At 59.8% G+C, this 25,208-nt stretch overlaps 1 protein-coding gene across 1 annotated transcript; it reads right to left on the bottom strand.

The window, feature by feature from the left end:
• Window positions 1-272: 272 nt before the first annotated feature.
• On the bottom strand, window positions 273-19,900 carry LOC142448250 (ATPase family AAA domain-containing protein 3A). Its single transcript, XM_075549902.1, has 16 exons — window positions 19,607-19,900; window positions 17,038-17,114; window positions 16,355-16,456; window positions 16,068-16,127; window positions 15,453-15,522; window positions 14,668-14,833; window positions 14,494-14,563; window positions 8,540-8,695; window positions 7,765-7,821; window positions 7,386-7,511; window positions 7,035-7,159; window positions 4,953-5,004; window positions 4,371-4,441; window positions 4,002-4,169; window positions 2,601-2,709; window positions 273-943 (listed from the first exon to the last, which is right to left on the bottom strand). The coding sequence occupies exons 1-16, from the start codon at window positions 19,809-19,811 to the stop codon at window positions 800-802; spliced, it is 1,758 nt and encodes a 585-aa protein (XP_075406017.1). The 5' UTR covers window positions 19,812-19,900; the 3' UTR covers window positions 273-799.
• Window positions 19,901-25,208: the final 5,308 nt, after the last annotated feature.

Here is a 25,208-nt window from a genome sequence, read left to right as displayed (position 1 = left end):
GGTGGGCCACTTCCAGCCCAGCAGCAATAAGGCCTGAGCCCACCTATTGCACGAGCAGCCCCCCTGCCCAGGGCCCATGGGGGGGGGAGGGGGGCGCCTCACTGTGATGTCCACTCTGGCCGAGGTCAGTAAAGTATCCAGAAAGCTCCAGCCTCCGACTCTTCTTTCACCTGACCTGGTTGGGCACAGAGGCCTTATGGACACAAGGCCCCCAGGCCAGCCTGCCCACCCGCCAGCTCGCCCACGTCGGCCACCGATGCAGATGCGGAAACTGTGGTTCAGAGGTTTTATTAGATGCTGGAGGGACAGGCCTCCAACTCCAGTCCAGGGGCTCCCTGCCCCACCGGCAGCTTCTAGGCCATGGCCACACCAAGCCTACAGGGCAAGGACCAGCACCAAGAGAGCCAGCGGCACCTGCTGGCCAAAGTCAGGCCCCCCTCTCCACAGGGCTGCCTGGGGATCTTGAGACCCCATGATCTCTGTTAGGATCCTGGGTGTCATACCTCCAACCCCCACTGGGCAGGGCTGATGAGGGTGGGGATGGGGTGCTGGCATGGAGGGTCAGACTCCCATGAGGGCTGTCTGGAGGGTCCCCCTTCCCCAATCCCGAGGGAAGGTATACTGCAGACCTACACCGTGCTCTGGCGGCCCCACAGAGACCACACACCAGTGGCTGGCCCTGCAACCAGAGCCTGAACATGCCCGGGGAGGGTGCCCTCCTGTCCTGTAACGCTGAGCTGGGTGTCCCTCCTGGCCTATGTCCTCGCCATGGCGTCCATCCCGAACCCCTGCTGGGGCCTCAGGAGGGTGGGGGGTTGGTGTCGGTGGGGCCTTCCGTCCGGAGCCACTGCATTTTCTGCCGGTGCTGCTGGATGGCGTCCTGGACGCGGGCGTCCATCATGGCCTCGGTGAGGACCCCGTCCTCGGACGCGTATGCCATGGCCTGTCAGATGGGGGGAAGGGTCGGAGGGGCAAGTTGGGCAAGGGTTTCCTGGCCTCAGACAGCCCAGTCTCTGGTGTCCTCTCCCCAAATCACCCCCTATGGGGACGTAGTGGGCCAGCTGGTTGTTAGATGGGGGGCCCACACGGCCCCTCCAGCCCTGGGCTCCCTGCAAGCAGCCACTTCAACCACTTTCTGAAATGAGAAACCGAGACAGTCCACTCTACCTGCCTGAGCCAGAACCATGGGGCTGTAGCCTTTGTGCGGACAGCCATGCTGGGATCCACGGAACCCGGCCCTCATCTGCCTGCACCCAGGTTATTGGCTAGAGGCCCAAGGAGGCCGGCCAAGTCAGGTGAAGCCATGCCCCCTCCTCCCAGCCCTGCCCCCAAGCTGTAAGGGAGGGGGAAGCAGGCCCCCTGTGCCCGTCTGGGTGCGCAGGTCTCCCTTCACACACGACTGGCAGCCCAGGCTGAGAGGGCCCAGCAGCCTGAGGGTGGAGTCACAGCAGACTGGGCTTATCTTTAACGTGGTGACGAACCCCCAGACCCGAGGCTCTGACCAGCAGGGCCGACGCAGGGGTCCCTGCAAGCCCACCAGATGGCCTCTGAACCAACAGAGACCCGGCCCTGGGTGGGGGTCAGCGTGAGCAACCACACTGGCTCAGTTCTAAGTTCCTCAGGCCAGACAAACGTGACCAGTGGCCAGGACCGACTTCAGACGGGTCAGGGGAAGGTGGTGCCTTAGAACCCCTCTGAGGGGCTCATCCCAGGGCAAGCGCCAGCCCAGGCCAGAGGAAGCCCATGGGCGTGGCCTGCAGGCAGGCTCAGAGACCCCGTGGCGAGGACCACAGCCCTCGGGTCTCAACAGGAGCCTCTTCGCCAGCACACACAAGGGTGCCACCTGCTTTGTCAGGTGGGCAAGGGGACGACTCCATTCAGGGGCGCCCAGGCAGGGGCGGAATGGAGACTTGGGGCTGTTACAGCCGCGAAACCCAGGCCATGCTGACGAACAGCCTCCTGTGTGCTGAGGTGAGGGGGAGTTTAAACACTCAGTCACTTCATGCCTGGGCAGCTGCTACTGGGAAGACACCGGGAGGGGAGACTATACCGCTCTTACCACCACAGGCCCCGAATGACTCATCCAGGAGCCCCAGCTGACCCTTGGAGGGCCACAGGGTGGGCTCTATGGCCCTGGACAGCGGGGCGGGGCCGACCCAGAGAGGACCTTGGCCGGTAGCTCCCTCAGCAGAGAGGAGCAGACTGGCTGCTGCTGTTCCCCCGCCAGGCAGGCCTGTGGACACGGAGCACCTGTCCCTCACCACCCTTCCACTGGACCAGAACTGGCTTCCCTGGCTTTAGTTGTGTCCTGGGTCCCCCACCCCGCCTGCCCTGGGACGTCTGATGCGAGGCTTTGACCGTGCTGCTGAGAGCCCCCTGCTTCCCCAACAGCCCCACTGGCTATGGCAGGACCTGTGAAGGTCGAATGTCAACAGCTGTCCCCAGATGTCCCTGGTGGACTTGTCTGTGTCTATGTGCAGCTGCCAGATAGACATCCTTGCCTAGGCCAGGACAGAAACCTTTCCCTAAGACCCCCATGCTGAAACGTTGGGGGCTCCGGGCCAGCAGCCCGCCTCATCAAACCTGCCGGCCCTCCTCACCTGCCAGGCTACGGCGAGCTGGGCGATCTCCCGGCCAGACATCCCCTCCGTCAGCTGGGCGATCTCCGAGCACTTCTTCCCGTAGTCAAACTGGGCCAGCTTCAGCCGCCTAGAAAGGGACAGTTGACACAGGAAGGCTGATGCTCTCTGAGGCCCAGCCAGAGGACCCTCCAGGCCACAGCATGCTCCCCTCAGAGTGGAGCACCCAACCCCCACTGAGTCCGCAGCCCCTGGTAAGGACCAGGTAAGACAAAGAGGTGGCAGGTGATGTCTCCAGGGTAAGCACCTAGGGCTGTGCTCTGAGAGTGGACCCAGCGCACTGCTGCCGGTGCCCACGGAACAAGGGCTCCTGGACGCTGGGCATGCCACGGCAGGCTATTGGCCTGGCACCACCTCCACACCAGAACCTTCCATCCTGCGTGGAAATGCTACACACCAGCAGGAAACTGGGCAGAGAAATGGTTCTGAGCTGGCACCGCCCATTCAGCCTCAAGCTCCTAGAACAGCGCCCCTGCTGGCCAGGGAGGGAACGCTCCAAGGCCCGGGCAGGGGCTGTGCAGGAGCTGCCGGGAGTGGGCCGCCTCAGGTGCACGAGCCAGGCCACACAGAGACACGGGGTGGGGGTGGGTCAGTGGGGCAGAGACAGTGAACACAGGAAGTAATGGACACTCCAAGAAGGGACACGACGGCAAAAGGCGGTGGAGGATCTGGGTCAAGGCCTGTAAGACCTGCTTGCTCTGTGCACTTGAAGCTCTTCCCGGAGGGAGGCTCAGAAATAGACCAAGTGCTGATCTGGGGCAGGCGGCCGGGACAGCGCCTTAAGGGTACCTGCCTGCCGCAGGCCTTGGTCCAAGAGCCTTACCTGCTGCTCATGCCCCTCTGCTATGCAGGAACCCTGGCCATACGCAGGGGCGGCTGTGGCCTTGCTGGGTCTCTTAAAGGCTGTGTGGCTAGGAGGACCCCAGAGCTCAGGGTGTGGGTGCGTGGAATGGGGGAGCTGCTGCTGGCAGGACCACCCAAATTGAGAGGGCGAAATTCACCTCTCACAGCCAACCTGGGAGGCCCGACCCATGGGCCCGGTGAGTGTCTGGCGACTGGCCAAGCACCCAGCACTGCCCAGCTGCCTGGCACCAGGCCTGACCGGTTCTACCCCCCAGGCACTTCCGGTAAAGGAAAGCATTCGAGATGTTTGCACAAAACGAAGTTCAGGAGGCACCTGCCGGGCAGTACCCGGGTGCAAAGTAGCTATCAAACCCGCTGGGGCTTGAGCAGGGGAGCCTGGGGACAGGGAAGGGAGGCGAGGGGGCCCCTAAGCCTAGGCGCAGACGCAGAGACACAGCTGTTTAAGAGCTCCTGGATGGAAGGGCTGTGGGAGGTGGATGGGGACGGCGCCCGACTCACTGCTTGCCCTCGGTGGCCGGCTTGAGCACGTGCTTGTCGAAGTACAGCCTCACCAGGCGCTCCCGCTCCGCCCGCTGGGGCAGGGCAAAGTTCACCATCTCGTCGATGCGGTCATTGATGGCCCAGTCGAACTGCTCGGGCTGGTTGCTGGCCAGGACCAGCATGAACCTGGGGGGCGAGCAGAGAAGCGGGTGTGGGTGGGCGTCCTACACTCAGCCAGTGCTGGGACCCGTCAGAGGCTGAAGGAGGCCAGGAGAGCAGGGCGGAGGAAAGAGCCCTGAGGCCTCACAGCCTCCATGGCAGGCCCAGCCCCAGCGTGGCCAGGGCAGCAGCGGGGCGCTGAGCAGCGGGGCGCCGTGGGGCCCTTACTTGCTACTGTGCTGCCCAGTCCTGTGCAGGAACGCGTTCAGGGTGGCCCTCAGGTCCTCGCTGATCTTCTCCTGGTGACGACATCCCCACGTTAGTCGGGAGGCTGAGAGCGCGCGCGCGCGCGCGCACACACACACACACACCACCACCACCACCCCCTTGCCACCGAGCAGAGGCCGGCTCACAGGGACCGGCCGGGCAGGGTGGAACTGGTTCTGTCAGCTTCAGGGACACCACCTCCTCCTGGGGGTAGAAGGCCCAGTCTTTCTCCTGCGGAGCGGCTAGTAGTTTTGAACTCCTGACCTTGCCGTCAGCAGCCCAATCCATAACCACTTTGCCACCGGGCTGTGCGTGCACCAAATGGGGGTGCAGACACTGTCCCTTCACTGCAGCTAAGAAAACGGCAGGCGGGGCCACGTAACGCTTCTAGGCGTCTAAAATGGGAAGCCAGAACCTAACTTTAGCCACTCTCACGCTGCCTCCCGTGGAACGTCCGTCATCCAAACTGAATTCACACGGCTGCCGGCAGGCCTGGCCAACCTCCCCCCTCGCACAGAGCTGGCGGGGGCCGCATGAACTCACCGTGGCCCGCTTCCGGAGGAAGGCGTCCGCCTCGTCCACGAAGAGCAGGAGGCTGTGGGGGGAGGGCGTGGTGAGGAGCGGGCAGTGCAGGCTCTGCCCTGGCCAGAGATGCCGGCAGGCTTGCAGGCAAGGGGGTGGGGAGGCAACCAAACAGAGTCCCGAGACAGGCATCCTGCCCTCTGGGATGATGAGAGCCGGTCATTAGGAGGGCAGCAGTCATCAGAGCGGTCCTTTTCTGGAAACATCTCCCTCAAAACCGTCTCCCATCAACAAGATGACCCCCCCTCCCACCAGGGGACACGTGAGTTCAAGCAGCGGGCAGGCGACGGGTGGTGGCAGGGCTGAAACGGGGAACAGTGACTGCCTGGAGGGCACTCAAAAATGGACACGGTCGTGCAAAGGGTCACTTGCCCGTGGCCTTTCTTCTCCTGCCAAACGACTGGGTGTGGATGTACAAAGAACGCTGTGCCCACTAAAGGAATTGGACAAGGCGCCTTGCACCCCTGGGGGGGCTGGGATCCTGCAAATAAGGTGCACGGAGCCACAGAGAGACGCAGACGCAGAAGGCAGGGAACCTCGTTCCCATCAAGAAAGAACAGCTACAGCAGGAGCGTGTCCTTTGGACCCGGGGTCCCTGTGCTGAGAACCTCCTAAACCAGGGAGGCCCAGCTTGGCGACAACGAGCGGCATCATCTCGGCAGAGGCGGCGGGGCAGGCTTCCCAGGCCATGGAGGGTGACTGACCCAGAGGGAGAGTGCAGAGTGCCTGACTGGCTGGGCAGGGCTGAGGCCAGATGGGGCTGAGAGGAGCGGAGAGGCCTGCCCCGTGCCTCCTGACCCTCGTGTCGAATGGTCACTAGCCACTCCCCTAGTGAATCCCCGGTGCTGAGCTTGGTCTGTGAGTGCTGTGACTGACACGTGAAGGCCGCGGGCAGAGGAGGGAGTGGCTGGTGTCTGAGATGGTCAAGAAGGCTGGCAGGGGGACGCGTGCAGTCAGCTTTGAGCCCATGTTGCTCCCCAGGCTCTGTCCTCCCCTTGGGGAGCTGGCCCAAGAGGTATGATGCCATGGCCCCGTTTACAGACTGAGAGCAACAACACCATGCCCGTCAGCAAAGAGGAAAACCACAAAGATGCTGGAACCCTCCACGGCAACTGCCCCGAGCGCACCTGGAACCTAAGACCAGACCCGCCCCCCAAAGACTCTCGAGGTGAGTTCATAAAGCTCCCTCAAGGCCCGTCCCCAGGGGGCCACAAGGCCCACGCGATTCCAACGACCTGACAGGAACCTTACTGAGGAGGCCTGGAGCCTATGTTCGCGGGGAGGATGAGCATGGCAAACCCCCACCCCCCGGATTGTGAAGTTGCTGTTTTGCTGTGTGTGGTCTCAACAACAAAATGGAAAGACAAGTAAAGGCCCTCCTCCAGCCCTTCAAAAGGGCTCCGAGGAGTGGCCGCCCGGTGCCCAGTCAGCGCTGCGGGAAGCCGGGAAGAGGAGGCATCTCCGGAAGTCTGGTGGACATGTGCAGGGCACTGGCCTGTAGGGACAGACGCAGACATCTGGGAATGCAGCCAACCTTCTCAGAGGTTTGTGGGAAAATGTTCTAATCTCCTGGGGGGGGGGGAGGCACAGGCCAATGCTTTTTAGGCAGGAAATCAATGTCTTTCGCACATGCTCATGTGCATGCACACCTATCCGAGTGCACACACACAGATACGGGAAGGGTGGGCCCACCTGCACCCTCCCACCCCACTTCTGGTTCTGAAATCACCCAGAGGCGCTCCGGCCTCTTCCTGTGTGGGGGGCTGAGTGATCGCCCACATCACATAACTGCCATTCAGGGGACCCACAGCTGACAAGCACCCCTGACCGGGGCCATCAGATGACACTAGGGAGGACCCGGGCTGCTACTGCCCGGTCTCTGTGACCACAAGGTCCCCGGTGGATCCGCCGGACATCAATGACCGGCGCCTCTGGGGTGAGTGGTGGCTGCCCACCAGAGGGCCCTCGAAAGGGCAGCCAGGAGGGCGGGGCCTCCTTGCTCACTGTACCTAGGAGCCAGGGAGGTCAGATGTGACAGCTTACCCTCTCCGGCTGGTGCTGGCCCAGTCGAAGACCTTGTGCATGGCGGTCACACCTTCCCGGCCCATGGGCGCCACGTCGCCGCCTGTCATGATGGCGTAGTCCATGCCCGAGTGCAGGGCCAGTTTCTGCGTTGGGGGGTGGGGTGGGACAGGCGCATGAGACACCGTCTCTTCCAAAGGTACGCCCACGCTTGCCCGAGCTCGGAGTCATATGGAAACCGCCTCCTGCCAGCTCTCCCTCCCCACGAGCAAAGCTGCTGCCACCCCTGGGGCCCAGGCAGAGCTCCAGGACACAGCCGGCGGGCTTTGGTGGCCCCCTGGGGGACAAGCCCTGTCTCGGCGTGCACCTCACCTTGGCAAACAGCGTCTTGCCGGTGCCCGGGGGCCCGTACATCAGCACGTTCCTGTACAAGCTCCCGTTCTTTTTCGTGTTCCTGGTTGCTATCGCAATGTCCCGCACCCGCTCTTCCAGCGTGGGCTGCGGGGGAGACAGGGAAGAGATCTGGATGTTGAGCTCTCACACACACCTGACGAGCTAAGGCTGCACTCTGCCACAGGGCCGGGTCAGCAGGAGGCCCCAGCACCCAATCCCACACCCTATGGTCCAAAGGGGTCCCCACCCTGCAGATGTGCCCAAGACACCCACATGGGGCACGTGAGCTGAGCCTCGGCCCCAGGGGTGCAGACCCCGGGCGGGGACAGAGGAGCACCGCGCGGGCGCGCATACTCACGCTGAGGACGACGCCTTCCAGTGCATCCTGGGGCTTGCTGAGCAGACGCCTGCTGACCTGCGGAGACACGGCTCCATCAGCAAAAGTCCCCGCGCTGGGCTGAGGGCCAGCCTGCAGCTAGCAGAACGCGGCACGCCGGCACACGCAGACAGCCGTGCGGGACCACCAGCACAGGCAGCCCGCCGGGAAAGCTTAATCGAGAACTGCACAGAGCACCTGCCGGCGTCTGGGGCGACTTGGACGCTGTTCAGTGATTTTTGTTTTCTAAAGTGTCTGTGGTGGGAGAGTTGTTAGTATCATCTGACTACAGACTTTTAATGGAGTGTGTGTGTGTGTGTTGTTCAGGCTCTCCTGGGGAGGCTGCCACAGGGTATACCCACAGGACACAGAAATACCAACATCCTCCCGAGGAGACAGCCGAGGATCAGGACCCGATGTGAACAGACCCCCCCACCCCCACCCCATGTGTCCTAAATGCCTGGACCGACCCAGCAGGACTTTGGCACACAGAATTGTTGATGATTCCCTACTCTCATCCCGTAGGAGGAGCAGATGGGCACCGAGAGTGCCCTCTGGTGGCCACGCGAGGAGGTGGCAGTGTGGAGGGAAGGGTCAGGGGCCCAGTGGTCATGCTGTGCACAAGCAAAGAGCAGTCCGGCTGTCAGCTGGGCCCCGGGAGACAGCACCCCTGGAGCCCATGGGTGTGAGCTGGTGGCAGGAGGACTTATCGGCGGGGGCACCCTGGGCCAGAGCACACACTCAGTGGGGGGCTCACCTGCACGGGGTGCTTCAGCGCCTCTAGCAAGGAGATGCGGGAGGTCTCCCTCACCAGGGAGGGCTTCCCCAGCCGGGCCTCTACGTACCGGCCAGCCACGGCCGTGGCGTTCTTAGCAGAGTAGACCCCAATAGCCAGTAACGTCAACCCGGCCACCTGGATTGGAGCAGAAAGAAATTGTGAGCCGGGTTCGCAGCACCTGCCGGGACACAATCCAGGACGCACACAAAGCCCACTCTCATGATGTCCCTTAGACAGGCAGAGGACACAAGTCCAGACACAGAACCAGAGAATCCTACCCACTAGTCCCTCAAACTCACAGGTCTCAGGAAGATGCGCCCCTGACGGCATGCACGCCTGAGGACGCTGGTCAGCTGCCCTGAGCAGTGCGCGCTCTGAAACCCAGGCTTCAGCCACACCAGAACCTTCTACACAAGCAGTTCTCAGCCTTCCTCATGCCGCCAGCCTTTCATACAGTTCCTCATGTCGTTGTGACCCCCCAACCATAACATTATTTTCATTGCCACTTCATAACTATAATTTTGCTACTGTTATGATTCGTCATGTAAGTATCTGATATGCAGGATGTATTTTCATTACAAATTGAACATAACCACAACTAAATATAAAAAGACCAATCAGCATCCAGATTAAGTTCCCATGGTACAGGTGTGTGTGTGTGTGTGTGTATATTTGCAGGAGGAAATTTCACAGTACATGATTTCACATTTACACAGTAATTAAAATTCATAAAGTGTCATTTTACCTCCACTACTGCTGCTTTCAACACAGTAGCTGCTTTTAACAGAGTAGCTGCTTTCTACACAGCAGCTGCTCTCTGCACATGTGTGACTGGTCCGCATAAGTACATTATGGGGCCAACCCTGTCGCGTACACCTGTATTTGTGCAGGGTGTATGTGATGGGGTTGGCATGATGATGTCATCACACTGGGTACTCCTAGGTGGGCGTACCTGCATGTGGGGGGGATCCACCTGGAGACAGAGCGGTCTCTCAGTTCCTAAGACTACCTGAAATATGTGTTTTCCGATGGTCTTAGGTGACCCCTGTGAAAGGGTTGTTACACCCCCAAAGGTTGAGAGCCGCTGCACTACACAGACTGTCACTGGGCCCTAAGCCAAGCACTACACCTGGAGAGCCAAGTTTTCAGAGGGGAACGGAGAGATGTGACGCCCACCTTTCTCTACTACCCCCCCACTGTCAGAAAGTACCCTCCGACCGCTCACACAGAAAGAGCAAGGCTGCAGAGACCGGCACAGGGCCGGGTAAGCAAGGCTGCAGGGCCCATAGCCCAAGAGGAATGGAGATGCCAGCTTCCCAGACTGCAAATTGAATGGACCCGGGACAGTGGAACTGCTCTGTCCATGCTGTGCTGTGGGATTATAGAGACTTCTCCCCAGCTTTGTCTCTCCCAAAAACATGCCACACATTAGAGGCTATTTGCCAGCAAATGGTGGGAGGTCAGATGCTCAGGGACGTCCTCCTTGAAGGCAGTCAGTCGCCAGACAACTGTCTGGGCCCACCACAAGTAGGGCCCACTCTCTGCTGTTAAGGACAATGAGTTAATTCTCCCTAAAGGCTTGCGGATCATCAGTTTGACTCCTGTAGGTGGGGTTTACACCCTACTGATAATGGTTTCCATGGGGAGTCAGAGAACAGGTCAAACCTGCTCAGTGACGTCCAAAGTTAAGCTGCCTCCCTGAATCTGTTATCTGCCACCTTGTCACATGTGTACCCCAATACCACCCCTTCCTAGATCACCCCCCTCCCATTACTACATTACCTATAGCACAACCCTTTCCTGTGACGTATATCTTCACCTGTAATTAGGGGGCTTGCACATCCCCAGAGAATTTATTGGTGCAATAAATCTCTCTCTCCAGCTGGACCACCAAGTGAGGCTGAGATGAGCATGCTCCCATGAAACGTGCCTGACTCGATTATTTCACTCTCTCTTCTATCTCTCATGCTCTCTATGACTTTACTGTAATCTTTACTTATTATCGCTGTCCAATTGCACCTACCGGACCCGTGATGATGTGTTAGGGGCTGGTTTCCCTCACACTGCCCTGTACAGCGAGTCTCCATGATAGACCTGACTCATCTCCCCCACGATACTGACCTGCACACCCAGCACCCAGGGACATGACCGCAGGTGAGGGTCGGGGCCCACAGGAACCACCCAAAACAAAGGGTATGGCTTAGGGTAAACCAAACCACACCCACTGCCACCCAGCTGATGCTGACGCACAGCCACCCTGCAGGACACGGTGCAAGTGGCCGGGGAGCTTCCTAGGTTCTAAGCATTGGCGTGAGCAGAGAGCTTTCTCCCTGAGCGGCTGGCGGTCTCAAACTGCTGGGCGTGTGGTCTCAGCTGGACGCGCACCCCCTATGTCACCAGGGCTCCTATGGAAAACCAGTGTCATCAACCCGGCAGAACGCTCCATGCACCTGATAAGACCCAACCCAAATTCACGGGCACGAGTCGCTCCTGTGGCAGAGCAGAACGGCTCCACAGGACGTGGGAGATGGTCAGTCTGCACAGAAGCAGGCTGCTTGCTCGGGTAGCTGGTGGGTTCAAACTGCTCACCTCGTAGTCAGCACCCCAATGCCTAAGTGATCGCACCACCAGGCTACAGAACATGCGGACCAACAGTGAGCGGGACTGAACGGAGAACCGAAACCACGTCAAAAATCACGCTGGGAGAGGTCAGGAGCCCGCCTGCCGTAACGAACAGAACACCAGACGAAGTTCAGGGACCGGAGCGCCTGAACTCGACAACCCATCAGCTACGTTCGACAGATCCACCCACCCACGAGAGAAAGCACATTCTTCCGAAGCAGACATGGAAGACGCTCCAAGAGCCCTCACACGTTAGGCCACCAGGGAGTTTTAACCGCCTTCCAAAGAAACCCGCGACTGTGAAAGGTGAGCCAAGAGAAGGCGGAAATCATTGGCATCCACACGCGCAGAATTCTGCTGAAGAAGGCTCAAAAATGTCTGCAGGAGCGCCTCTACGGGGACTCCAGACATGCAAGCCAGGCGCGGGGGAAGACGTGTAGCAAGGAGCGTCACCGTGGCTCTCCTACATACTCTGGCGGAATGCAGGGCACCTAGGAACGAGGATTCCTGGATTGTGGGAAGACACGGTCTGTGAGTCATCACAAACCGGGGAGAAGGAATCCCAGCCCCTCCGTTGTGCTCGTGTGCGCAGCCCAAGCAGCAGCTGTCGGGCCAGGGCAAGGGGACACCATGTGGGGCAAAGCCCGGAGGGGAGGGCTTCATGGTGGGCGCCTTCCACTCTACTTCCCCGGTCTGGAAACAACCTGGATGCGGAATTGTCTGCGCAGCCGACACCCGCTGCTGGCTGGAGGCCGCGGGGACCTGCAGCGCTTAAGTGAAGATGCAATCAGGGAACACCGCCCACACTGTGGGTCACACCTCGAAGTAAAGAAAACGGAATCCTCAAGACGCGACCGAGACGCAAGGCGCCCTGGTAGCGCTGTCAAGTAAGTGCTAGGCCACTAACGGCAAGGTCGGCGCCTCAAACCCGCCAACTGCTCCCCGGGAGAGAGCTGAGGCTGCCGGTGCCCAGACGCCCTTGATGAGCTGCGAGGAGAGGTGCACAGTACCCTCAGAGTGCTGACAAGTCAGGACTGAGGCGCCGACCCAAGCCCAAGCCACGGTACCTGGCAGTGCCGCACACGCAGGGAGAGCTGGACCGTGATCGAGGGAGACCACAGCACAACCGATGCGTCTGAATGGTGGTGCTCAGTGAGAAGATTCAGAGGGCCACGGGCTGCTCCAAAGGCGCGCCGAGCCGGCGTCTTGGAAGAAGGATGGCCAGCGTGCTGCTCAGAGGCACGGACGGCAAGCCTTCGCCTTACAGACTTAGGTCAGGCCGTCAGGAGAAGCCAGTCCCTGGGGAAGGGCATCCTGTGGGGGCAGGAAGGAGGGGAGGCCCTCGGAGATGACGGGCCCCATGGCTGCGACAATGGGCTCGGGCGAGGACGGTGCGGGTCAGGTGGTGACTGTGCTGGGAGGTGACGCGGCGACACCCAGCGGCACCGTGAGTTGGAAGCAACTGGGTGGTGGGGAGAGGCTGCTGTTTTTGGGGGGTGGTTAGACCAGTCGGCGCTATCATTAAACAGACCTGAGGGAGGTGGCCAAGAATTTCATTTTACTTGGACACAATCAGTGCTCGTGGACGCAGCAATCAAGAAGCCAAATGACGGACCGCCTTGCACCAGCCTGCTCTGAAAGGCCTCTTCAGAGTCAGAAAGCAAAGACGTCCCCTACGGACCCGGTACTCTTGACCCAACCCACGGCGTTTGCAACTGCTTTCCACAAGAAGGCTGGAGACTCTGAGTTACGATCTTGGCGAGGAAAAATCAAGAGACCGTGAACTGCCGCACAGGCAAACGAATCCGTCTGACAAGAACTGCAGCCAGCAGCAGAGGTGGCGAGACTTTGGCCGTGGTCTCGGGAGACCAGTCTCTGGAGAAAGACATCGTGTTTGGCCAAACGAGGGTCCGTAAAAAGGAAGGCTTTCAGTGACACGGCCTCACCATGGACTGAACACAGCAGTGGTTGTGAGGATGGCAAAAACAAACAAACCCAGAAGGTGTTTTCGTCTGTCGTCCACGGAGAACAGACTCAACGGCACCTAACAAACACCTTAAAAAAGGCTGAAACCACGCCAAGTACATACTCCACGCACAGAGGAATATACAGTAAACAACAGAAGGACACTGGGAAATCTACAAATGCCTGGGAATCAAACCACACACTTTTCAACAACCAATGGGCCCAACGAGAAGCTAAACAGAAACCAGAAAAATCCTGTGAGGACAGGAAACAAAAACACAACAAACCGAACGTCCGGGACGCAGCAAAGCGAGTACTACGAGGAAAATTCATTGCCGTAAAAATATAGAAGGATCCTCAACCAATAATCAAACGCTACAGCCTAAGATGCGAGAAAAGAGGGACAGAGAGAAAAATGCAAAGCCATAAAAACAGATATGCAAGTGGGGACACCGTTACCGATTTTACAGAAATAAAAATTTTAACAGAACACCGAACAGCTCTGTCTCAAAGCACTGTCCATGGAGCGAGGCCCTAACCTCCACGCACGGCAGAAAAGGTGGAAGCGGAGGGGCTCTGTGCTTGGTCACAGCCATCCCCGCTGCCCTGCCGTGCCCAGCTGTCTCTTGTCCTAGCAGAATAGACTCTGGCACAGAACAGACATCTACTCAGGGGGACTTAACCTAGCGAGCTAGTGAGCCTGTAAGCTGACACTTAGGTGCCCACACGGGAACTCAGGCAGGGCTGGGAGCTCCTTATCTGGGCGCACAATCGAGGTGGGCAAGGGCCTTCAGCACAGGGCCCAGCCCCCCTGGGTGTTAAGAGCGGGCCTTTGGGTTGAGACTTGTTTAGATTGGGTGCCTCCCAGAAACCCCAACGGAAGAAACCACATTATTTGTGGCTGGGGTGGGGTGTACAGTCGGTGCTCAAGGCGAGAGCTGCTGACTTCCCGGGGGGAAGCTCAGCTGTGTCCTCAATGTCTAAGTGGGCCAATAAGAAAATTCCCCAGTTACTTGGTGACAGTTCCCCAAAGGGAGAGGAGGCAGCAAGCTGACAACACCCCATCCCCTCTTCCTCGCAGCCTGGGGGTCAGAAACTTGCTCCCCTAACTACAGTCCTCAGCCTGCCAGGCCAGGTTTAACTGGGTCCTTACAAATGCCAGCAGTCCCTCCAGGTCCGTCCCGGGAAGCTGGGTGTGGAAGGAAAGAGGCGGCAGCAAGTGATGGCAGAAGGGAACCACCTGGGGCCACCTCTTGTGCCTGCAGGTGCTGAGCCCAAAGCTTGGGGAGACAGCCGAGGTCCGGGAGTCACTGGGTGCCCACCCTAGCACAGTGGTCAGTACTCACCGTGGCCGTCACTTTGTCCCAGTCAGTCACAAAGGTACGGAAGCCCTCACCAAACAGAGTGCCCGCCGTCCTGCGGAGGGAAGACAGTGCCATCACCCGGAGGGAGGCCGATGGGGAGGATCCCATCGCCCGGGGCCTGCTCAGGCAGTCGTCGCCTGCTCGGGGAGCCCCCACCTGATGGACTCCAGGATGGTCTGCCGGTGCTCAGCGGCCTTCAGGCGGATCTGCTCGCGGATGATGTCCGCGTTCTCCCGGTCGGCCTTGGCCCGGGCCCGCGCCTCGGCCTCCACCCGCAGCATCTCGTTCTTGTGCCTCAGCTCCATCTCCCGCTCCACCGTGGCTGTGGGACAGGGGGCTCAGCCACGTTCCCGCCAGCCCCACCCCTGAGGACACACATAGACACAGACCCCACCCGAGGGCCAGCCACCCCGGGGCTCTGACCTCAGACCCCTGCAGCCTTGGAGGAGCCAGACAACCCGACCCCAGACCTTGCTAGAAGGGGCACAGGGTGAGGCAGAGAGGAGGAAAAAAGAAACCCACTAGGCAGACACCGCGAGGGGCACCACCCGCACCGTGCCAGCCTCTGCACCTGGCAGGGGCCTGCTACCACACGGCTGCAGAGTGCCGAGGGGACAGCGGCGACTCGAGACCCCTGTGCACGTGTGAAAGCACGCATGAGTACATGGCCTGAGCACGTGAGCTGCTGCCGTGGTGGGAGGCTGAGTGAGGGGCGCTGCGCTTCCCTAGGGCAGGACGCAGACCTCCACCCTGAGGAGCAGACCTTAGAGGAAGGGTTTCAGGGCCCCAGAGGAAGTGGTGCCCGCGCTAACACCTGCCACCCAAGGCCCTTGTTTGCGGGTCTTCGGGCCTCTCTCCTGGCTGGGGTGGGGCAGGGCAGGGGGAACTCGGGGTTACAACTTGCCTCTCCCCCCACCTTCCAGAGCCAGGGGTCCCGCTACCTCGGCGTATGGCCTCCTGCTTCTGCACAGACTCCTCCTGCTTCCGCAGGTTCTCCTCGTTGAGGAGTTGCTGAGAAGAGGGGCGGGGGTTCAGACGCAGAAGGGCAGAAGCGCTCGGGGTCCACGCACACCGCTTACCCTCTGCACCCCAAGTTCCCAGGTGGCCCGTGCACCCTGCTCTCTCCACAGCCACCGCCCACTCCCCAGGGGGCAGCTGTGTCCCTGTTACAACAGCGGCAAGGGCCCAGGAGAGGCTGCTGCTCCTGCGCGGAAACCCTCTCTCATGACCCGACCTCCGTGCCACGCAGTGGTGCAGGAGCCTGGTACAGAGACTGCCTCCCCGTCCTCGTGTCCAGGGGTAACCGACCACGAGGGTGTGCCCCTGGTCCCGTGTGTGCATGTGCATGTGGTTGTCCAGGAACGGACACCCGAGTGGAGCGCCTTCCAGCCCTGGCGTTTGCTGTCCGGAGCATGCCCAAAGCACCCCCATGCTCAGGGCACCAGGAAGACCCTGGCTCTTTCGGGGAGGCCAGCAGCCCCTGACAGGCAGGGCTGGGCAGAGCAGGGGCATGATCGGAACGAGGACCCCGAGTCCGCAAGAGGGGTGCGGCTCACCTGCTGCCTCAGCTGGTCCTCGTAGCGCTGCCGGGCCAACTTGTCCTGGTACTGGGCCCTCTGGGGAGCGAGAGTGGCATGACTCCAGTGGGGGCTGAGGTCACAGGCCACCCCCACCCCATGGCATCAGCTCTCATACAAGCAGCAGAACCCGGATGCAGTGGGCAGAGCGGCCCCTGCCCAGCTCAGCACACTCAGCGTCCCAGATGCCAGACAGCCACTCTCTGCAGGCCACTCAGGTAAGGTCACAACCCCATCCAGGGCTCCCTGCCCCCAAGCGTCCTTACGGCCTGGTGCTGGCGCGTCTCTTCGTTCAGCGTCTTCCTCCGCTCCTCAGCTTGCACTCGGATCTGCTCGCTCTTCAGCTGCTCCACAGCTGCTTCATATTCCTGCCCACACGACACCGCTGCATGGCCTGCCCTCACACCTGTGCCCGCCATGCCAGGACTCCCCAGCCGGGGACCACTGCCCCGATGCTCCCTTCCAGCCCCACCACGACCGGAACTGCCTGCGTGCTGGCACGAGCGGTGACCCACACCCTGCCAGCTCTCAGCGGTGCCACCCAGAACGACGAAGGGTCAAGACAGATGAGATGGGACGGACCCCAATGGAGAGCCCAGACCAAGGACAGGCCACCTCCCTCCCCTGGTGCTTCTCCCAGGTGCTGAGGGGCTCACTCTGTGACTACGCTGCACATAGCAGGTGGGCAGGGAGACACCCTGTCCCTCCCACAGATCTCTCCAAGCACCTGGGAGAACCAGTGAGGAAAGAAATACAGGTCACACCCACCCACCCTTGGGTGGCCGGCCACTGCCGCACCCACCTTTGCAGCTGTGCGCCCAGCACCCTTCCTCTCACTTAGAGCAGGAGAGCTGGGCAGTCAGTCCGTGCAGAGAGGAACCGCAGCCCTGACTCAGGTCCACCCGGGGTCCTGCGGACCCAGAGCCTGAGGCCCACCCATGGCACGCACCTTCAGCTTTGACTGCTGCTCCAGCTGCAGCGTCTGCTCCTGCATCTGCGCCAAACTCAGCGCCTCCTTGGCGTGGCCTAAAGGGGAGCAAGCGCATCAGGACCCTGCCACCCTGGCCTGCCCGATGGGCTGTGGGCCGTCAGGGCTTCGGGCCTGGCCCCCTGCGCCCAGCTGCCGTTTCTCCTCATGCTGCTCCACCCCACAGAGAGCCTGGGCTGGGTGGTCACACCCTAGTGGGCCGGCACACTTCCAAGCACTTCATGAGAAAAAGCTAGCCCCACCACCGGAGGGGATCCCAAGTCAGGCCAGTTGAGCCAACGTCCGTCCAGGGTGCCCTTCATTTCCTCATGTCACCTAAGTGGCACACCTGCCGCTCGCCCCCGAGCACGCACCAGGAACGACCAAGGGAGACCGAGCCGTGATCTCCAGAGATGAGTGGCCGTGGTGGGCATCCCATGCTGCCCGTGTTGTTCCTGCAGAAGACCTGAGAGGCACCAGTCTCCATGACTTGGGGGTGGGGGTTGTGAGAAAGCTAAGCTGCGGGGCTCCAGAAGGTGTCCAGGGTGGCGTGATGCTCTGGCCATCAGGCTGTATCAGAAAGACCTTCCAGGCCACCAACAGTTGAGGGACTAGATGAGCGCCCACAGCCCAGCCCTGACCACATGTTCACATCAGGCTCCATGGCGCGGCTGTCCCGCCAGAGGCCTGTCCCTGCGGCCTTCTACTGGGAGTGGCAGGCCACGGCACAGGGTCCTTCCCGAGGTGACGTGGACGTCATGAGCTTGCGTGTCCAGATGGACAGCAGCAGGGTGGCTGGAACTGAGCTACCCAGACATCAGTCAGAGCAATGGCTGACGTTGGCGCCAGGGCGGCTGGGGCTAGGCTTCCAGAACCCCATGTCCCAGTCCCTCCTGGATCAGAGCACAGGTGTCGAAAGGGCTAGCATGTAAGAACAGGCCACATGAGAGAAAGCAGGAGATCTGAACCAGAGAGCCCTGGCCTATCCAGGAACAGAGAGTGGGAAGGAGTCTGTCCCCGGAAGCACATGGGGTCACAGTCTAACCACGCTGGGCCTGTGTCCCAGAGGGAAACCTAGTTATTGGCAACCTGACCTTTGGCCACTGGACTTAATGTCCCTGCGCTGAAATGTACCAGCTGCAGCCCCTCCAACAGGGCCTCTTAGAAAGAAGCTTGTGCTGGTTCCCAGCAAGCCCTCCTAACCCACAGCTACAACTGAGAAGCCATCACCTTGAAACGACCCTGAACTGGGAAGAAAGAAACTCCAGGGGCAGAACCCTGGGACCTGACGACTGAGCACATGGGGCCAGCACTTGAGATCCGAGAGGCAGTGCCCACCAGGCCAGGTCTGGGGCAACAGTGAAGGGAGGGGCTTGGTAGCAATTCAGAGGCACACCTGGGCAGGGTGCAGGGAGGCCCCTGGACTGCATGGGGGATACAGGGCTTTATGGCTTCCTAGACAGAGAGGGAGGCTCTGTGAGTTACCATGAATGAAACCCCATAGGGGCCGAGGGGCCAGGAGGGGTTCCACAAGACACCAGATTGCCACTTGTCAGAGGTGGGTGCCCTGAAGCCCCAAGCGGTCCCCCAACCCTATCAGGCCCTAAAAGGATCAAACTTTTAAAATCTCATCTGTGGGGATCAGGGAGCCCCTCTCTGGCCATACTGCCCAGAAATGGGCTTAAACATCTGAATATGTTTACACCCAATGGCTGGATTCTGAGAACTATCAGGTGAGCTAAGGCCCCGGCCCTAGACGTGTCTTTACAGCACCTCAGGGAAGGCAGGGCTGTGGAGTCAGGTGGGTGCAAACCCTCACCTCACCCCGTGCCACTGGGGAGGCGTGGCCAGTCCCTCCAGCTCTTAAAGGGCGCACCTCCTATTAAAACAAAAAAGTGTGCGAGCAGTTGTGTTCATCGAACGGATATTTATTCAGTGCCCTCTACACCCTAGGGTCTTGCTGCACAATGAAAGTGGGGAAGATGGCGTGGGACGGATGAAAAGTCCAGTCCCTGCTGGTATTTTGAAGGTCCTGGTGTCAGAAAGGTCATCAGGCGGGGCTGTGGACCCCAAAGCTAGTTGTCCACTCAGGTGTATTCTTGAGAAGTGGTAATGATCGTCCAGATGGCTTGCTTTTCCGTGGGAAATCGCTTACCAATCGCCACACTAGTAGCTCTCCTGACCTGGACCCGCCTTCCGGGGCCCACGTGGAGGCAGCGGGCAGTGCCCACGTGTTCCTTCCGGATAGCAGGAACCGGTCTTAGAACCTGCTCCCCACAACCTCTGGGTCTCGTGCTACGGCAAGGGTTTGCTCCGCGCACCCCACCAAGTGATCGTGACCACCAGGAAGGTGCAGGGGGCGGATGAGTGTCCTGAACTTTCTTGCGCGGCCTGAGCCAAGTTCACTCCTGGTGGCCTGCGGTGCCAATGCCCGCCTAGCCGCTTGCCTGTTCCGGGCCCGGTACCGGTACCTGCCCCTGCCCCTGCTCCCCGGAGCCGTCTGCCTCACCCAGCCGGCCCGCCCGGTCCCCAGCAGCCCCGCCGCACTCACGCGAATGCTCCAGCTCGCGCGCCGCTTTGGCCGCGCGCTCCAGGCCCGTCGGGTCGAAGTTGCTCCATTTGTCCTTGGGCGCCGGGCGGTCCCCAGCGCCGCGGTCCCCGCCACCCTCGCCGCCGGGCTGCGCGGGCGGCAAGGGCAGCACGGGCCCCGCGCCCTCGCCCTTGGGGCCCTTGTTGATGCCGAAGAGCCACGACATGGCCCCGCGACCCCGCGCGCCACCGCAGCGGCAGGACCTGCAGGCGAGCGCGGTTCGCGCGCGCAGGCAGCCTCCACGCGCCGGGAGCCGGCGGGCGCAGTGCGCAGGCGCCACGCACGCCCCTTCCCCCCGGGCGACGTAACGCCGTGAGAGTCACGTGTCGCGCGCCGGCGCTGGGATTGGCCGCGCGGCCCGTGGGCACCGCGCGCGCTACGGCCAGCTCCGGGGAAATCGGCCAGATTATCGGTGCCGAGCGAGGTCAAAATTAGCGGGCCGGGTGGGTGTGGCCCTAGGGACGTCAGTTCCGCCTAGCAACGGCCTTGTGTCCGGTTGCTAGGGGCGCTAGATTGCGTTCTGGACCTGGCCGCTCACTGAGGTAGGTGCCATGGGCGCCTGAGGGTGCTTGATGCCGGGGGTCTAGGCGCCGCCGCAGTAAAACCGGAGCGAGGGGGCGGCAGCAGGACAGATGACCACGGGGGAGGCGGCGAACGGCCCAGGAAGCCCCGCCCGGGGCGACTGTGGGCGTGGAGCGGCCGGGACCGCGGCCAGATGGAAAGCCAGCACCCGAGCCACCTGCCTGCACCCTGGCCCTGCCCGACCTGTGACCCGGTGCCGCGAGCCTTCCCTGGAAGCCCTGAAGCGAGCAAGCTCTACGCACTCGTTGCCTTGGGGCGGATTTAAGTTCATAGAGACTTCTGTGTGTGAGACCCGAACGATGCCCCGCAGAATTTCCAGGGGTGGAGTTTGGGGACGTTGGTCCCCGCCCTTTCTCCTGAGGCACCTCTAGGTGGATGCCCACCTCCGAACTTGGGGTTAGCAGCCGCGCTCGTTAACTGTTTTCACCGCCAGGGGGCTCTCCCGAGGCCCCACCCAAGCTCTCCCAGCCGCTGGACAGGGCAGAACTGCGCCTGTGAGATTCCCAGAGGGGCTGGCGGCTTCACACTGCTGACCTTGCGGTTAGCAATTCTCTGTGTCACCAGGGCTCCTCCCCTTGGCCCCACAGCAGGCCCTTAATATAATGCTGGAGTGGACGCTGGTACTGGGCAGTTTCCCATAGCTGGGGTTAAAGATGAAGAAGGTACTCAAGGCAGACTCACTCCATCATCTTGCTTGGTGTTTCTGAAAGCCACGATGGCTGAGTGTGGGATAGAGAAAGATTTCTCCCAAGTTGTCTTTCCCCAAATATATGCCAAACCGAAGACGCTGTCTGCTACTTATGGTAAGCGACTCTACACTTGGAGGTCAATGAAAGCAGGTCAGAGGTTATTCTCTCTGGGGGTTGTCAGCCATCTAGAGCCATCAGACTGTATAGTCTGTCCCCCCCCTAAGTAGGGCCCACTCCCTTCTGATAAGGATGGTAGCTTGTTTTCCCTGAAGGAGACCCCAGGGAGGTCAAGCCCACCCAAGGATGACCAAGGTTAGGCTGCCATAGTGAGTCTAGGGTCCGCCCATCTTGTCACATGTGTACCCCTAATCCCTCCCCCTTCCTATTGCATGTACACCCCTAGCTCATCCCCTTCCTGTCTAGTATGCCTATTGTGCAGCCCTTTCCTATGACGCATGTGGTTACCTGTAATCCCCCCCCCCAAAAGATATATAAGCCTTGGTTAGAAATAAACTCTCCTCCTGCCCTGTCTGTGCATGGACCTGGCTGGTGAGATCATGGCTGTTCAGGAGGTGAGCATTGCTACCCTGAAATGTGTCTGACTCCTTTATTTTACCTTCTCTTGTGTCTCTCTTATTCTCTATGACTTTACTATAATCTTTATATATTTTAACTGTATAATTGTGCCTATCAGACCTGTGATATAGTTGTGAGGGGCTGGTTTCCCCCACAGCTGAGGGTTCTATGATTCTTTGCATTTTTCAAATGGGACTCATAGGGACATGTGAGGGCCTGGCAGAGCAAAGAACTCTAACACCAGAAGCAGAACAGCCCCTGTGCCCCAGCAGGGGTGTGGCACAAGAAAGAACAGAGTCCGGTGTGTGGCTCTGCTCACTGGCCGGGGAGCACTTGCTTTCTCGAGAACCTCCAGTCTCAGGTGTCTCCTTCAGGGATAGAGACGCCTGCTGGGCCAGCTGGGGGCAGAGGGAGGCAAGGACCAGACCCACAGGGACACTGCCCGAGAACACCCAATGTCTGAAGTCACCCAGTCTTCAAAGTTGCCCCTTAGTAGTTCTTTTTCAGTTTTCTCTTGTGATTATATATATAAAGTAACTTCCACATGTACTATTCAGTGATCCTGAGTTCTTTTGATGGAATTGATGGAGTTCAGAGAATCACGTGGAGTGATTTTCCTCTCCAGATTGGAAACAACTTTAAGTCTAAATCAAAAGAGGGATGACATGTTTAAGGTTTGAATGTAACTCACTGAATCCAGATGTATTTCCCAGCAATAGTCAGAAAGCACACACACACATACACACACACACACACACACACACACACCATGGCTGTGATCACGGTTCTATGCCTCAGCTAACCCTAGCAGAGCTTTGCTGGCTAAAGATGAGGACGGTGATGTGCAGTATTTGTTCGTTCGTCTGCCCAGGACAACATCCTTAGCCAGGCATCTGACCAACTTGTGTATCTCCTTCTGCAAAACGGGCTATCACTTGGGAAATAAAGCTTGGCACTTAAAAACGTTAGCGTTCGATGTGCCCATTCAAACCAAGTGCTGGTGGCCGTCGTCAGAGCCAAATGATGGTCCTAAGAGAAGTTGCACCACCTCCTTCACCCTTCCCACTTCCCAACAGGCATCCCAAATGTCCTGTCCACTTGTGTTTGTCTCCCACTGGAAGCCACTGGGAAGAACAAGCATGCCTTTCCTGGAGGGACTACGTTAACAAAGAGGACCCTAACTGACCTTTCAGGAGCCCTGGTCGCATGATGGTTATGTGTTGGGCTGCCAACCACAAGATCAGCAGTTCAAAACCACCAGCAGTGTTTCTGGAGAAAAGTGAGGCTTTCTGCTCCCGTAGAAAGGTACAGTCTCAGAAACCCACAAGGGCAGTTCTACCCTGCCCTAGAGGGTCACTATGGGTCAGCATTGACTCGATGGCAGTGAGCTTGGATTTCCCATTCAAATCGGTGATGCTTTATCAAGAACACAGTTTTTCAAGGACAAGCAAGAAGGCTTGGCAGAGCTGGAGCACTGCTGGCTCCTGGCAATCTTCCCTCCTGCCCTGAAGTCCACGGGCTACTCTGTGGGAATACTCTGGCCTGGACAAGAGGCTGCAGGGGGTCAAGCTGCACACGGCTGCCTGGACTCCAGCCACACCTGGAGCCCTAACCAGGGCCAGGTGGCGGCTTGTGGGAACCCAGGTCAGCAAAACAGGGCCCTGGCCCCTTTCTGTGTCCAAGACCTGGGGCCTTTCAGTCCAGCCCAAGGCCTCCAGGGGCCAAGCTGCAGGACTTCCCAGTGCTGAAGCTGCGACACTAACTTCTGGGCCAACCACCTCTGTCAACTTAAACTTGGGGAATCAGCATGAAGTTGTTACTATCCTGCCCCACACACACACTTCCTCCTCAGTCACTCAGCAATCTCACTCTTCTGGGGCAGCCTGGCCTGAGCCCTGGGAACCACCTGGGCCCAGACTGAAGTGTGATTGAGCACTAAGCCCAAAGCTGACAGTTGGCCAGCCCACAGCCCAGTGGCCACTGCTTCCTGTTTGGCCCTTAGTGTCTAGCTTTTAACCTACCTGTGGTGACCCAGAGTGGCCCCTCCCACCTAGCTGGACCCACAGATAAGTCAGCAGGAAGGGCTGGACCACCAGAGCTGTTGTTGAGGTCGCTGAGCTAACCTCACATATGTGCACTCTTTGGGGGATCCCAGGTGGGCGGCCCGTGCACAGCCTTTGTGCAGGTGCTGGGCTGTAGGCACTGCTCCCCCTACTGGTGACAGGGGACATGCTGGTGGGTACCACGCCTAGGGCTGCAAGGCTGAGGCTGTACCCCCACCCCTACCTTAACACCCATGCACATTAAATTTTAAAAGAGACAGAAAAGCAAGCAGGCTGTTGGGAGGGAGTTTCCATGCCAGGAAGAGAGCAGAGGGCCGGAGGACTTGAGCTCTGGTTTTCCTGTCTGGTCCCATGTCCCAACAAGAGGCAGGGAACTGAAATGAGGATGTGCCCATGTCCTTCACCATCTCTATGGAAACAGCACTGCTCTGCCTGGGCACAGCCCCGCCCTCCTGGGAGACAGCCTCTATCCCACAGAGAGGGACACGCACCATTGTTGGCCTGTTGCTCAGAGAATGGAGCAACATGTCACCCTCTCAAAACCGAGGCCAAAGTGACAGCCTCCCAGCCAGCATCTGGGCCTGTCCCATACCCCAGATGGCCTCTGCACCCCCAGGCTGTAGCCTCGCCTCCGTGGGGTCCTTGGTTTATCCTCCCCTTGTATGTAGGCTGTGGTTTGGAAGCAGGAGCAATTAAATCGATGATCCATGGGGTGGGGGGAGCATCAGCGGAGCCCAATCATAGGGACTCCTGGCATGGCCATCCTCTCCAGCCAGCTCTCCTGCCGGGACTCTGCTCTTCTTTACCAGAACCTCAGCCCTTCAGGCTACTGGTGCTCCAGGAGAAGGTCTCTGCAGTCACATGGGGGTGGGACGTGACAGCGGTAGATGCATCTGGGCTGGGTGTGAGCCAGCACCCAGACCCACTCTCATCTGGGGAAGCTGTACTGCTTTGGGAGCGGAGCTTCCAAACAGGGACACTGAAGTCGCTGCCTGGGAACTACTCAGGGACATGGTCTCTTCCTGTTGACCGACCCCACAAGGGGTTCCAGATATGCTCTGGGGCTGGTCCTATCACCCTACTTGTCTTTGAACATAGGTCTGAGTAAGCTATCCCCAGAGATCATTGCTCTCGCCCCCCCTAGCACTGGGCTCTGGGCAGGGCTGGGTGCTCCCATAGGTTCTAAACTTTGGCTCTGGGCGCCCTGGGGTCACTCTATCCCTGGTGAAGCTGCCAGCTACCCAGCACCTGGCTTCTGGGTGGCCTCCTGACAGTCAAGCTTACTCACCCCACCCTGCCCTAGGGTGTGGCCAGCTGCTGGGGTCATTGATTCTCTGAATCATTGATTCAGTGATTCTCTGAACCCCTGCCTGCTAGCCACTGGACAAACAGGGAGCCTTCGGGGACCCAACCAGATACACAAGGAGAAGCCCTAGGCTCCAGGCAGGCTGCTGGCCTTGACATGGGTGTGGACAGTGGGGAAGGACCCAAATTCCCCTCCCAGAAACCCAACCCCCAGGTCAGGCCAAGGGGGGTCTTATTCTGGCCTCCTGCCTTGAGCAACGGCACCGGGCCTCAGGCCTGGCCTCTGCTCTGTACACAGGCAGGGTGGGGTTCTCCACGTGGGCTCAGGTCAGGAGCTTAGCAAGCAGC

This window comes from Tenrec ecaudatus, chromosome 1 (assembly GCF_050624435.1).
Source record: "Tenrec ecaudatus isolate mTenEca1 chromosome 1, mTenEca1.hap1, whole genome shotgun sequence".
In the NCBI taxonomy this organism is placed as follows: Eukaryota; Metazoa; Chordata; class Mammalia; order Afrosoricida; family Tenrecidae; genus Tenrec; species Tenrec ecaudatus.
Note: the sequence above shows the minus strand (reverse complement) of the source record. Positions and strands in the feature narration are given on the sequence as shown.

Excerpts from the sequence above, each read along its gene's own strand:
- LOC142448250 (XM_075549902.1), bottom strand. The coding sequence starts at position 19,811 with ATGTCGTGGCTCTTCGGCATCAACAAGGGCCCCAAGGGCGAGGGCGCG. Across the intron at positions 8,696-14,493 it reads GGGACAAAGTGACGGCCACG|GTGGCCGGGTTGACGTTACT; the intron begins GTGAGTACTGAC and ends GCTCCAATCCAG. Across the intron at positions 7,160-7,385 it reads GCAAGACGCTGTTTGCCAAG|AAACTGGCCCTGCACTCGGG; the intron begins GTGAGGTGCACG and ends CCCCCAACGCAG.